The sequence below is a fragment of the Sciurus carolinensis genome, chromosome X (assembly GCF_902686445.1).
Source record: "Sciurus carolinensis chromosome X, mSciCar1.2, whole genome shotgun sequence".
NCBI classification, from domain to species: domain Eukaryota; kingdom Metazoa; phylum Chordata; class Mammalia; order Rodentia; family Sciuridae; genus Sciurus; species Sciurus carolinensis.
The window spans coordinates 5491822-5504910 of NC_062232.1; the positions used below are offsets into that span (position 1 = coordinate 5491822).

The 13089-nt window shown below is 42.5% G+C and overlaps 1 protein-coding gene across 11 annotated transcripts in view; it reads right to left on the bottom strand.

Annotated features, from left to right (window-relative positions):
* The window catches only part of Gpr143 (G protein-coupled receptor 143), a 66701-nt gene that overhangs the window by 16359 nt on the left and 37253 nt on the right, over positions 1-13089 (bottom strand). For all 11 annotated transcript variants that reach the window (XM_047536130.1, XM_047536129.1, XM_047536136.1 and 8 more), the window contains 4 exons: positions 10709-10818; positions 8843-8951; positions 7584-7701; positions 5689-5917 (listed from right to left, as the gene is read on the bottom strand). In XM_047536130.1, the coding sequence (XP_047392086.1) occupies positions 5689-5917; positions 7584-7701; positions 8843-8951; positions 10709-10818 (566 nt within the window). The remainder of the gene's footprint in view (positions 1-5688; positions 5918-7583; positions 7702-8842; positions 8952-10708; positions 10819-13089) is intronic.

Genomic DNA, 13089 nt, shown 5'->3' on the forward strand with positions numbered 1-13089 from the left:
AGAGAATGGTGGGAGAAGCAAGGGGTTGTGGGAGAAACAGGTGTGCAGAGGATTCTGGGAGAAGGAAGGACTGGGTCAGCACAGGATTCTTGGAGGAAGCTGAGAACAGGAATGTGGGAGATGGTATTGGAGAGGCAGGGGATTGTGGGAGAAGGAAGGAATTGCAGGTCAAAGCAGAGGATTCTGGGCAATTCAACCGGATTGTGGGAGAAACAAAGTGCTGTGGGAAAAATAAAAGACTACAAAGTATCTGAGAAAAGCAAGGGATTGTGGAAAGAAAATGTGAGCAGTTTTAGGGGAAATAAGACTGTCAGAGCAGAGGATTCAGGGAGGAAGGTGAGAAGAGGATTGTGGGAAAAGTAAGGTATTGGTGAAAAAAATAGAACAGGATTCTAGGAGATGCACAAGGAACAATTGAGCGGGAGGATTGTGGGAGAAGGAAGGAATTGCAGGTCAGAGCAGAGGATTCTGTGAGGAAGGTGCAAACTGGATTGTGGGACAAACAAGAAGTTGTGGGCAAGTCAATAGACCAGAGGATTTTGGGAGGAGCAAGCAGTTGCAAGAAGATAAAGTGACCAGAGGATTGTGGGAGAAGGAAGGACTCAGTATCAGAGTAGAGGATTCTGGGAGGAAGGTGAGAACAGGACTTTGGGGGAAGCAAGGCACTTGTGGGAGAATCAAGAGACCAGAGGATTCTGGGAGAAGCAAGGGGTTGTTGGAGGAACAAGGGAATAGAAGACTGTAGGAGAAGGAAGGAATTGCAGGCCAGAGCAGAGGATTCTGGGAGAAAGTAGGGGAGAACAGTATTGTGGGAGAAGCAGGGAATTATAGGAGAAAGAGGAGAGAATTGTGGCATAAGTAAGGGTTTGTGGGCCATAGTAGAGGATTCTGGGAGAAAGGTGTGAACAGGGTTGTAGGAAAAGCAAAGAATTGTGGGCCCGAGTACAGAATTCTAAGAGAGAGAATGTGTGAATGAGTTTGTGGGATAAGCAAGGGACTTGGGGAAAAAAATAGAAAAGGGCATTGTGAGAGAAGCAAGGAATTGTGGGCCAGAGCAGAGGAATCTGGGAGAAGGAGGTTGTGAACAGAATTGTGGGAGAAGGAAGGTACGAACAGAATTGTAGGAGAAGCAAGGGTTTGTGTGAGAAACAAGAGAACAGAGAATTCTGGGACAAGGACTTGAGAGTAGGATTGTGGGATAAGCAAGGGATTGCTGGACAGAACATAGGATTCTGGGAGAACTGGATGTGAGAACAGGATTTGGGGAGAAGCAAAGGATTGTGCTGGGGGAGTGGGGGCAGGATTGTGAGAAAAGAAAGGAATTGTGGGCCATAGCAGAGGGTTCTGGGAGAAAGGAGGTGAGAACATGATTATTGGAGAAGCAAGGAAATGTGGGCCAGAATGGAAGATTGTAAAGTAGCAAGGAATTGTGGGCCAGAACTGAGGTTTCTGGGAGAACAGATGATTGTGGACCAGAACAGAGACTTGTGGGAGAAATTAGGAGTCAGAGGATTGTGATAGAAACAAAAAAATTGTGGAACAGAGTGAAGGATTGTGGGAAAATGGGCATTTTGGGTATAACAGGGTTATGAAAGAAGCAAAGAATGGTGGGAGATAACAGGCTTATGGAGAAGCAAGGAATTGTGGGACAGAACTGAAGATTGTGGGAAAGACAGGTTGTAGGAGAAAAAAGGTATTGTGGGACAGGACAGGGGATTGTGGGAAAGATGGTGAATGTGGGGGCAACACTGAATTGTGGGAGATATGAGGTTTGGGAAGACAGAACTTTCACAAGCCAGGATGGATGCAAACGCCAAATAGTCCCATGGAAAGTGTATTTGAATGACATTGGAAGTTCCTCCACCAACAGAAAAGTAAAGCACATTCTCAGATGACAGACTAGTGGTTACCAGAGACCCACTGACCAGGGAAGAGTTAGAAGGAATCTTAAAATTGTCCCCAGTGGTCTGATGACTACCCAAAGTCAGACACAAATCATCTCCAATGTGCTTTAGTGTCCTAAAAATTAATACACTAAAACAACTTCATTTCTTGGGGAAAAAAATTCCTCTCCTTTTTTTTTTTTTTTCTTTGAGCAACATATGCAAATTTTCCACAGGGTTATCATATAAAATGGTGATGACTGTATCTTAGGGACAGTTTTCTTTTAAATATCAAATCTGTTTTCTTAGGGACAATTTTAATATTTCAAGGGTGACTAAATGCACTCTTAAGATCCTTACTGTACCTTCATAGCACCTCCGCTGCATACTTCTATGTTACAAAAACCAGGCTAAACTGACATTGTCTAATAATACATCACTGGGGTATCTAAATTGACAGCTGCCCTTTTTTTTGGTGGGGGGTAGTACTGGGGATGGAACCCAGGCCTCACGAGTAGTAATAGACAAGTACTTTACTACTGAGCTACATCCCTGACCCGAGAGTTGCAATTTTAGGAGAAATTCTTTCCAAAATTAAAAATACTGATTGTGTTTTGTCTTTTTCAAAAGGCTTGCTTTCTTCCTCTCAGATTTTTTCTCAAATGAGTATTTACATATTAGATTATTCTATTGTTAGAATAGGATTATTATTTTTAAAAGCTTTTTTAATTTACCCAGTAGATGGAGATCCTTAAGGGCAAAGTCTACAACCTGTGGCACCTACAGCTAATCTAGAACTTGATGGAGTCCTTGGAAGTCAGTCAAAGTTGTTTAAAACACGGAGACTGGGTAGATCCATAGGATGGAATATTATTCAGCCAGAAAAAGAATATACTGATACATGTGTGCCACATGGATGAACCTTGAAAATTTGGCTAATTAGAAGTCAGACACAAAGGACAGATCCTGCACAGTGCCATCTATATGAAATGTCCAGAAGAGGAAAATCCATAGAGAAAGAAAGAAGATTAATGGTTGGCAGGGCTGGGGAAAGGGAATGGAACTAATTATTAAGGGCCTCAATGTTTCTTTTCGGGGTTATAAAAAATAATTCAGATTTAGATAGTGGCACTGGTTACACATCATTGAAATATATCAGAAACCAATGAAGTGTGTACTTTAAAAGAGTGAATTTTATGATTTGTAGGTTATATCTCAACTTTGTGCATCCTGCTGGACTTGAACCCAGGTCTTCTGACATGCTAGGCAAGCTCTCTCCCACTGAGCTGCACCCCGCACCCTCATCTCAGTTCTCCTAAAAAGCAAAGGAAGAGGGGGAAATCAGCCATTCTTTCTTTACAGATGAAAGATCAGAGATCTCTCACTTTCCACATAGAAGGAAGATACCATTGTGAAGTGTCCAACGTGACCAGTTGGAGCACTATGCAAACTCAAAGATTTTTTTAGATGTTTCCTTCTTCTATTTATTTTCCCAAATATAAGCTGACAAAACAAATAGAGTTCATATTTCAAAGGCAAGCTCCTCTTTTTGCATGCCAATATGACTGAATGATGACATGATGTCAGCCACTGCCAAAGTGCTTTCAACAAGGGGTGGAAGGGCTGGGCTTGCCTCGCAGGCAGGCATGAGGCCCTGGCTTCCATCCCCCGCACTGGAGGAAAATAGAATATTTTTTTAAAAAATAAATGGAAAGACGGAGGTAAGGAGATCCTCAAAAGAATAGCCACCATGAATCACTGTCCTGTTGATTTTTCTGTTGGCTCTTTATTTGCTTTTTTTAAAACCTCCATGTGAAAATTTCCAAACTGTGAGCCCATAAGTAGGCAACAGCTTTCTCAAAAAAACGAATATGATTGACATTGTTTGCCCATGGTGACTGGGGTGTTGGGGGCAGACTGGGATATGGTTTTTATTGTTATTTCTTTCTAGTGTTTTATTTGACTGTCAAAAGATGGACTCAGCCACCTTAATCCACCAGGAAGGGTAAACTAACAAAGCCAAGTAATTCCAGATGACAATTTTGGGTTCATAACCCAGGTGGTATCAGTAACAGCATATTAACCGCAATTCCAACTGGTGGGTCTGTTGTCCTTGATGTACTATTTGTATTAGACAGAAAATCTGGAAGTTGGGGCAGTGGCTCTAGGGTAGAGGCTTGTCTAGCATCTTCATGGCCCTGGGTTCCATGCCCAGCTCCACAAACAAAGAAAAGGTCTATAAACACACAGTACGTCTGTCATAACTATAGCCAGAAGTATTTCTGTTTCCCTTCAAGGCTCCCAATTATGACCAGACAATTCTGTCTCATGGAATCAATCCATCAATTCATCACCATGTTTTTTAAGCCAATTTTGTCACCTGAAAATGAAACTTCCTTCAAAATATTTGAATAGTAAGAATGAAAAAGAAAACAGAGCTCTTGTAGCCATTTCCAGACATCTTTCCTGCTGGAGTTTTCCAGCTCCAGAATTCAACATTATCCTTTGGTATAAACCAAAGTAGATTGGACAGCATATTGTTTGGTCTCCTGTGTGTGCCTGTGTGTGTGCTGGTATGTTTGTGTGCATGTATTGATTCATTTTGGGTAAAGAAAAGTTTTGGATTCATGCTTTCAGAAAGTCTAATTTTGGGGCTGGGGTTGTGGTTCAGTGGTAGAGAGGGCTTGCCTAGCACGTGTGAGAACCTGGGTTCCATCCTCAACACCACATAAAAAATAAAAAGTTATAAAAAATTATATTTTTAAAAAAGCCTAATTTTACTTGGACATTACAAGTCATTAGTTTAAATTCCATGGGTTTCAAACTTTTTTCCTTAACACAAATATTTTTTCCCCACTAAAACAAAACCTTACAAGGAACCCTAAGACAGAGGTGTGTCTTAGCAAAAACTTACTTCATTAGTCACAATTTGAATTTTGTGAAAAAAAAAATGTTGTAATCAATTAGAACTATAAGAACATTTCAGTAAACTCAAAACTTTAAAACCAAAATCTGAGGTGAAAGTTACAATCATATACCAACTTGAACAATTAACATTTCCTTTGCTTTGACTTGATGGTGTCATAACAAGAACATCTAATTTTCAGTGCATAGAGCTGAACATGCAGTGGGCTTAAGGTAATTCTCTTCTGCTATCTCTGGACAGTGATCCCTTAAAGATGGCAGGAGAAAGTTATTCTGAGGTCCACATTCAAATCAGCTCAATTATTGGGTTAACTCACATCAATATGTGGGTAGGTTAGTATCTGGTAGTCACCACATTTGAAGTATGCACAATTTAATCATGGCTTTTTCTATGGATTTTGGGGTGGAATTTGAATCATTTTCAAGATGCCTGAAGCACCATATCAGAGTTCCACAGAGTATAGTTTTACAACCATAGTGCCACATCAACAGGATAAATTGGAAAAGCCAGTGCTGGTTCATCGACTTTTGGCCTTACATGCCCCAAGTGATCTGAACAGATTAAAGTGACCTGAAGAGGTCATGTCATAACATTCGTCACCTCATAGCAAATGTATCAAAGGGTTTAAAGTGACAATTTATCACATATTCAAAAATGCCATTCAGCCCAATTGGGAACCAGTTATAATTAACACAGGCTACAGTGCTTAATAATTAAAGGAAAGGCACCATTCAAATATTGAAAGAAGAGGTAGATGATGAAATATAAGAGTCATCATGGGTCACTGTAACTTCCCCTCCGCACCTGGGTGTTTGATAAAGGATTTACCAGGGAGTCCTGGTGCACCACATTACTCCTGCCCTGGCCCGCGGGTGTTACCTTCTGACAGCATGCTCAGGGCCTCATCAGAAGTGTGGCCCCCAACAGGAGCCACCTTCCTGCAAGTGAGGTTTTCACGGGGCACACAGGAGCCCACCACCTCGGCAGCCGAAGTCGTCATGGATTCCCACTGGATCACCATCTTAGGAGGCTGGAAACCCACGCAGCATCCTGTCCAGCCATAGAAGGCCAGAGACAAGAGGAACCCCTGGGCTGGATTCAGTATCCCCTGGGAGGGAGGGCAAAAAGACAATGGTGGTCAGTGAAGCACAGCAGGCAGCAGAGCTTTCGGTTGTCACCTAGTGCCAAGTTCCACTCAGGACACCCAGTGGACTGCCCTCACTCAGAAGAGGTGGGTGGGTTGGTTTGGGGCAAAATAAAGATTGGCCATAGTAGATTCTGTATCTCCAAGGGCTGCCTGAAAACAGGAAGTGGGGAGAGTGCAAGGGAGAGAAGAGAAGGGATAAGAGGGAAGGGAGAGGTGGGGGAAGGAAAGAAAAGGTCAGAGGAGGAGAAAAGGAGGATGAAGAGGACCAGGGGGAAAGGAGAGGGCAGGGAAGAAAAGTAGGGGAGAGGAAATGCCAGCAAGGAAGTTGATAGAACCAGCCATCTTCCCACCTCTGCTCCCTGTGGCTTTCCACCTGGCACTACCAGGTCAGAATCTGATTCTCTCAAGGTGCTTGGGGCTAACAGTACTCCACAGAGCCGTGTGAAGCTCCCAACCAAGGCACACAGACCAAGAGGGCTCGTGCTGGGCTTATTTATAGGACATCTCAAGTCACATTTTTCCCAAATTCAGAACAACATAAATAACAATTTTGCCTGGCTCAGAGCATGCCTCTTCACAATAACTCCTGATATCCATAAAATGTAATCAAATACTGGGTGGGGTGGGGGCAGTATTTTCATACGTGTTTTTATGTAGCAGTAATTAATCTATTTTTATATGCTACATTTTCCACTTAATAACAGAGACTTCATAATCATCATTTTTAACTTCTGGGTCACATTCCAACAAGATGAAAGCCCAAGGGCTGGGATGTAGCTTGGTGGTAGAGGGTGTACTTAGCATGTACCAGGCCCTGGGTTTAATCCTTGGCACCCCAAATTTAAAAAATTTTTAAAAAAAGATGAAAGACCACAATTTACTTAACCATTCCTTTTTTTTTTTTTTTTTTTTTGACATTTGGGTTTCCAATAATGCTTTAAGAATTATATATAATGCTGAGATGCTGAGCCAGGCATGATGACACACACCTGTATCCCAGCAACTGGGGGGGCTGAGGCAGGAGGATCGCAAGTTTGAGATCAGCCTGGGCACACTTCCAATGAGGCCCTAAGCATGCTGCCAAAATAAAATTTTTTAAAAAGAGCTGTGGATGTGACTCAGGGGTACAATGCTTGCCTAGCATGCATTCTGTAATTGATCACCAGGATTACCACCAAAAAAAAAAAAAAAAGAAGATTATGTATAATGCTACCAAGAATATATTCATTCCTGTGGTTTTTTTCATGGTCTAAAGTAGTCCTACAAGATAGATGCTGAGATTCTGAGTCTTCCTGAAAGGTCTGATACACTGTGCCCCATCAGTTACCAGAATTGTTCTATTGTTCTGGTTTCTTTTCACAGTGCTGGGGATGAAACTCAGGGCCTCCTCCATGCTAGGGAATCAAGTATTCTACCACTGAGCTACACCCCTGGCTGTCTATCTTTTTAATAATATCACCACGATGAATGAAACTTGCTCAGTAGTTCACTAAGCCAAATGTAGGTAGTCCAAGAACCTGCTTGCCTCATTATATATTTATATAACTAAACATCATACTTCTGAATGTTCTTTTTCCCTTCTGATTTTATTTTTCAAGAAGAAACATTTAAATCTAGATGAGCTTACCATAATAAACCATGTGGTCTTGGCTGCATCTCTGACACGTTTCAAAGAGCCTGCATCAATGTCTGGTTGCATTTCAAGGTAGAATAAAAGGCTTTCATTGATGATATTGGACAGCCAACTGTTAAAAGGCAATGGCCCACAGGTGAAGAGAACATTCAAAATTCATTTTAAATGCTAAGGGACTGATCTTTACCACAGTGTGCAAGTGCCAATTCTTCGTGGAGAGCTGATCACTTCCACAGCAAGCACCTGAACCAGCACACCAAGAATTTGTTTTAGGAAATGTTAATTCCTTCTCTCAGTGTAACAAAGAGATCCGCAAATCCTTCCCATGTGAACACTCAACACCACATCAACGTGTAAGGTTCCAGCTCTGTTTCAAATGACCCAGAATTTAGTCTTTGGTTGAGGAGTAACCTGAAGATTTGAAGATGAAGAACTTATTTTGACATTTCATGTTGGAATTTTTAAATGTTACTCTTGAGTGTCAGTGAAGTTTGAAATGGTGATCTGAGTGTATTTTTAGTGGAAGGTAATTTCTGCCTCTCCTAGGAGCATGTCCAAACAAATCCCCTCATATCAGGTGAATTACTAACACTACAAGGCTTGCCCTGTCCTGAGAAAGTATTGATTCATCACATTACAGGGTGCTTCCCTTCCAATTTTTTTTTTCCATTGGTTATAATTCTATTTTCAAAGCATCCATCTGAAACATTTGGGCAGGATACCAGACATGGACAATCTCAGCACAGGAAATTTGCTAAGCCTTTTTGCCCTCCTTTGACGGAGCTGAGTCTTTATACTGGAGATGTATCCTCACCCCTCTGTTGCACACAGGAATTCTGGTGTCAAAAACAAGGTCAGTGGGTGCATTTAAAAAGCATGACCACCTCCCTCATTTCAGTTAATCCCAGCAAGAGGTTGTGCATGGTTGAGATGTTTCAAAACTAAACTCAAAACTTCTTTGCTGGGGATCAAACCCAGGGCCTTGTACTTGCAAGGCAAGCACTCTACCGACTGAGTTATCTCCCCAGCCCTCAAAACTAAACTCAGAACATTTATTCTTGGGCTTTATATATAATTCATGTAAGTATTTTCATATTTTTTCCTATAAATTCAGAATTCCAAACTTGCTCAGAGATGTCCCTTCCAGATACTTCCCTTTAGAGCTCATAGATCACACATGGAAAAGCAAAATGGTAAGTGGTTTGCAAATCCCATCCCACTGGCAATTAAAAAAAAAAAAAATCGAAGGTTACCAAGAGATTAAAACCAGCATTATTTTGAAAAAGCGAATCTTGATCACAGCTCCCATTCGTCTCTCGTTCTCTGTGTAAATGCCTTGTCTTCCTTTCAGTAAAGAGGCCACTGTGAAGAGCACAGGGGAATGACATACTGAGTTTGTCATTCATTTTTATTTCATAACAAAGCAGTGTGAGCCCATAAGCAAGGCCAGAAGAGCTAAAGCAAAGCAAGTTACTGACAGCCATCCCTCCCAGCTTCCCGTTTGAAGTCCTCATAAGATCCAAGGAATATGTATTTTTACATAACTTGAGATTTACCGTATGCCTGTACCCTTTACCCAGCTTCCCCTGATGTTAACATCAGACACAACCACAGGATGTTTGTCACAACTAAGAAAATAACACTGATACATTAGGAACTGAATTTCCAATTTTATTGGGTTTAAATGTTTTTAAAGACTTTTTTTCTCTATTATAAAATAATGCACTTGTTATTTTTAAATGTTGGAAAAATTAGCATTTCTTCTTATAGCCAGGTTAGAACACCTTAAAAAGTTTTGAGCAGATTTAATAGAGCTGGGTGCAGTGGCGCACACCTGTAATCCAAGAGACTCAAGTAGCTGAGGCAGGAGGATTGCAAGTTCAAGGTTAGCCTCAGCAACTTAGTGAGGCTCTGCCTCAAAAAAATAAAAATAAAAAGGCCTGGGGATATAGTTCAGTGGCTAAATGCCTCTGGGTTCAATCCCTAATGCAAAAAAAAATTATATATATTTGTACATATATATATAACTGGAGGTTTAGCTCAGTGGTAGAGTGCTTGCCTAGCCTGTGCAAGGCCCTGGGTTCAGTCTAGCACCACAGAAAGAAAAAGAGAAAAAAAGGGTTAATGACCCATGATCCCTCCCACAGAGACAATCACTGCTAACACTGTAGTATATTTCCTTTTTGTCCTTGTTTTGTAGAACTGAGGGTTGAACCCAGGGTCTCATGCATCCTAGGTAAGCACTCTGCCACTGGGCTACAACCCTAACCCCCATAGGGTATTTCTTTTCAATGTTTTTTTAAGTCATTTTTGAGTGTTCACTATAGCCAAGTCATTATACAATTTTGTAAAAAGGAATTCTCTTAATGCACTCTATACTTAAATGTACATAGGAAAAGACTCTTCCAAAGAATACTTTATATGATGTTTTTAAAAAGTTCCATGATCAAGAGCTTCCCCCTTTCTGTTAAGGTGGACTTCTTACTCCCACACTGCCCTGAGAGATCCAAAGCAGCCTGAGCAGGTGGGGAGTCTCTCCACCCAGCCCAGATGACAGGGCTGGAATGCAGGTTCCCAGTCCTGGCCCAGAGGTCTCTGTTGATTCACTACATTCGGCTTATCTAGTTTTTAACATTGCAGTTGACTCACTTCCTGTGCTTCACTTCCTGCCCATCTGAGAAATGGCACAGGCCACATGCATTGTGGGAGTGTCTGGACCCCTCAACCCATGCCCAAGCCCTTCCCCGATCCCCCGATCCACTTCACTCTCCTTCTGCTCCTGTCTCACCGCTGCAGTTTTCCAAGGTCACTTTCAGGGCCTCAAAGCATGCCAAGGGCAGACCCACGGTGAGCCTCTCACAAAAGTGAAAAATCAGCTAGTCCTGGCCTCAAGCTAACAAACAGCAAACGTGCAGTGCACAACTAAATATGCTTTTGGCTCATTTTTACTTACTAAACCTTTTTGCTGCCTCCAACTATTTTCTTCTTAAGTCTCTGGAGGATGATGAGTGAGGTCAATTGTCCTGGATCATTCCAGAAGGACAACATGTTATCATCCAAGCCCAAGGCATGAAGCTATAGCCAGGGCCTTGGACCCAGACAACTTCCTTGCTACTTACCTGCAGTCACTGTCTTTTGGAACAGGACAGGGTTAGCCATCAGGACAAGCAGTAGTGGCAAGTACGTGGTGATGTAGTGGGGGATGGCATGGTCAAGGCCCCTCTCACACCTGAGGGAGGAACGGCAAATCATTCTTCTTGAAAGAAAAGCTTTGGCTAAAATATGCCCACTTATCTGCAGGCCAAGATAAGAGGATGAGAACAAAAAGGGAAAGGCATAAATTTGCCCAGAAATCAGGGCAAAGGAAATCAGACTCATTTCTCATGTCCAAGAACAAGCAATAATAAATGGCAGGAGATTAAGGGAGATTGGTCATGTTTCTGTCCTATAAATGGGTGAGCGTTACAGTGGGGGCAGCTTTTAAAGATCATTATCAGGCCCAGGCATGGTGATGCACACCTATAATCCCAACAACTTTGCGAGACCCTAAAGGAGACCCTGTCTCAAAATGAAATATAAAAGGGGTGGGGATGTGGTTCAGTGGTTAGGTGCCCCTGGGTTCAATACTCAGTACCAAAAAAAAAAAAAAAAAAAAAAAAAAAAAAATTCCTACTGGGAAGAGGTAAGAAAGGAAAAGAAATTCTGGGATGGTAGATGATTCTTTGCACTTGGTCTCTTCAAAGGAAAAACACACAATTTAAGTAGAGACAAAGGCATTAATTAACTTGTTAGGTTTTGAGTACTTGCTACATAGCCTCAGCCAATAACATGAAAAACATACAGTCCTGTCCCTGATCTATTCAAAATGAATGACCTTCGTATGTCAAAGGAAATTTGTTCTCATGTTATGGGTAACAACAAACTCTTCAGTGGTTCTTTTCAGGGAAAAAGACTAGGATTTCTAATGATGAATCACAGGCATCATGAGTCACTGTAGGACAAGGTTGGTGAAAACCACACATATATGTCACTAATAGGAACGAACCATCAGCTAAAGTACACAGAATGTTGACAAGCAAAAGACCAAGGGTTCCAAGGATGGCTGAGGCCCAACAGAGAGAGGCAGAAGAGTCCCTATGGTCACAGAAGGCACCATTATAGAAATGGAAATGCTCTTGATATTTGTGGAGTGGTCAAACACCTTACCAGGCTTCCACATGGTCTGGACAGACTCTAGGGGAGTACAGGAAGCAGGAGGGGTGGGAGTGACAGGTTCCATTGCAAAAGGTGGCAGTCCAGTGGCCAATGAGAGTGAGGATGTGGCTACAAGAATGCCAAGAGGTCTGGACCACAGGACATGAGGATTGAGATGATGATGGCAGGATGTGGGGTCGCGCACCTGTGATCCCAAGCCACCTGGGAGGCTGAGGCAGGAGGATGGCAAGTTCACGACTAGACTCAGCAACTTAGCAAGACCTTGCCTCCAAATTTAAAAAAATGAAAAGGACTGGGATATAGCCCAGTGGGGATAAAGTACTCCTGGGTTCTATCCCCAGTACCCACCCAAAAAAGAGGCAGCCAATCACAGACTGAGACACTTAGATCAGGTGGCCTCCTGGAGCCCCCAGGAGCACCTTGGGGCTCCCTGTGAGCCAGCCCTGCAGCAGTTATTCCCTGGGGCTCCAAGGCAATTTTTCTAGGAGTCACCAGGGCCCCACAGGTGAGGGCAAGTAAAAGAAATTCCCTTTCCTTTCCAATTAAGATCCTTCTGTGAGAACAGCTGCAGCCCTGTGGGACCTTTTGAAGTTCCCCCATGAAAAGTAACCATGGAGCTGGATCTACGGAGAGCAAGTGGCAAGGCTACACCAAGTTGAGATGTCTGAGTAGCTGTAGGAAGTCAGAAAAACTGGGGAGAAATGATCCACACCGTGGGTCAACAAATGTCTTATGTAAAGACATTTACATAAATTCGTCCTAAAGGACGAATGTGTGATGTATGCCTGTAATCCCAGCTACTCGGGAGGCTGAGGCTGGCAGGTTTGAGGCCACACTCGGCAACCTGGCAAGACCCCGACTTGAAATAAAAAGGGCTGGGGATGTAGCTCAGTGGTAGAGTACCCCACTTCAGTTTCATAGGGCACACCATGGTCTCTTGCAACTACTCAATTCTGATTACAGCACAAAAGCAGTCACAGATGGAGCATAAATAAATGGGTGTGGCTGTGTCCCAATAAAATTTCATTAAAAAAAAAAAACAAAAACAGGGCTGGGGAGATAGCTCAGTCAGTAGAGTGCTTGCCTTGCAAGCACAAGGCCCTGGGTTCGATCCCCAGAACCGCATAAAACAAAACAAAACAAAACAAAAAAAACAGCCAGATGTGATTGCACAGACCTGTAATCCCAGTGAACCAGGAGACACACAGGAGGATGGCAAATTTGAGGTCAGCCTCAGCAATTGAGACTGTCTCAAAAAAAGGGGGGCTGGGAATGTAGCTCAGTG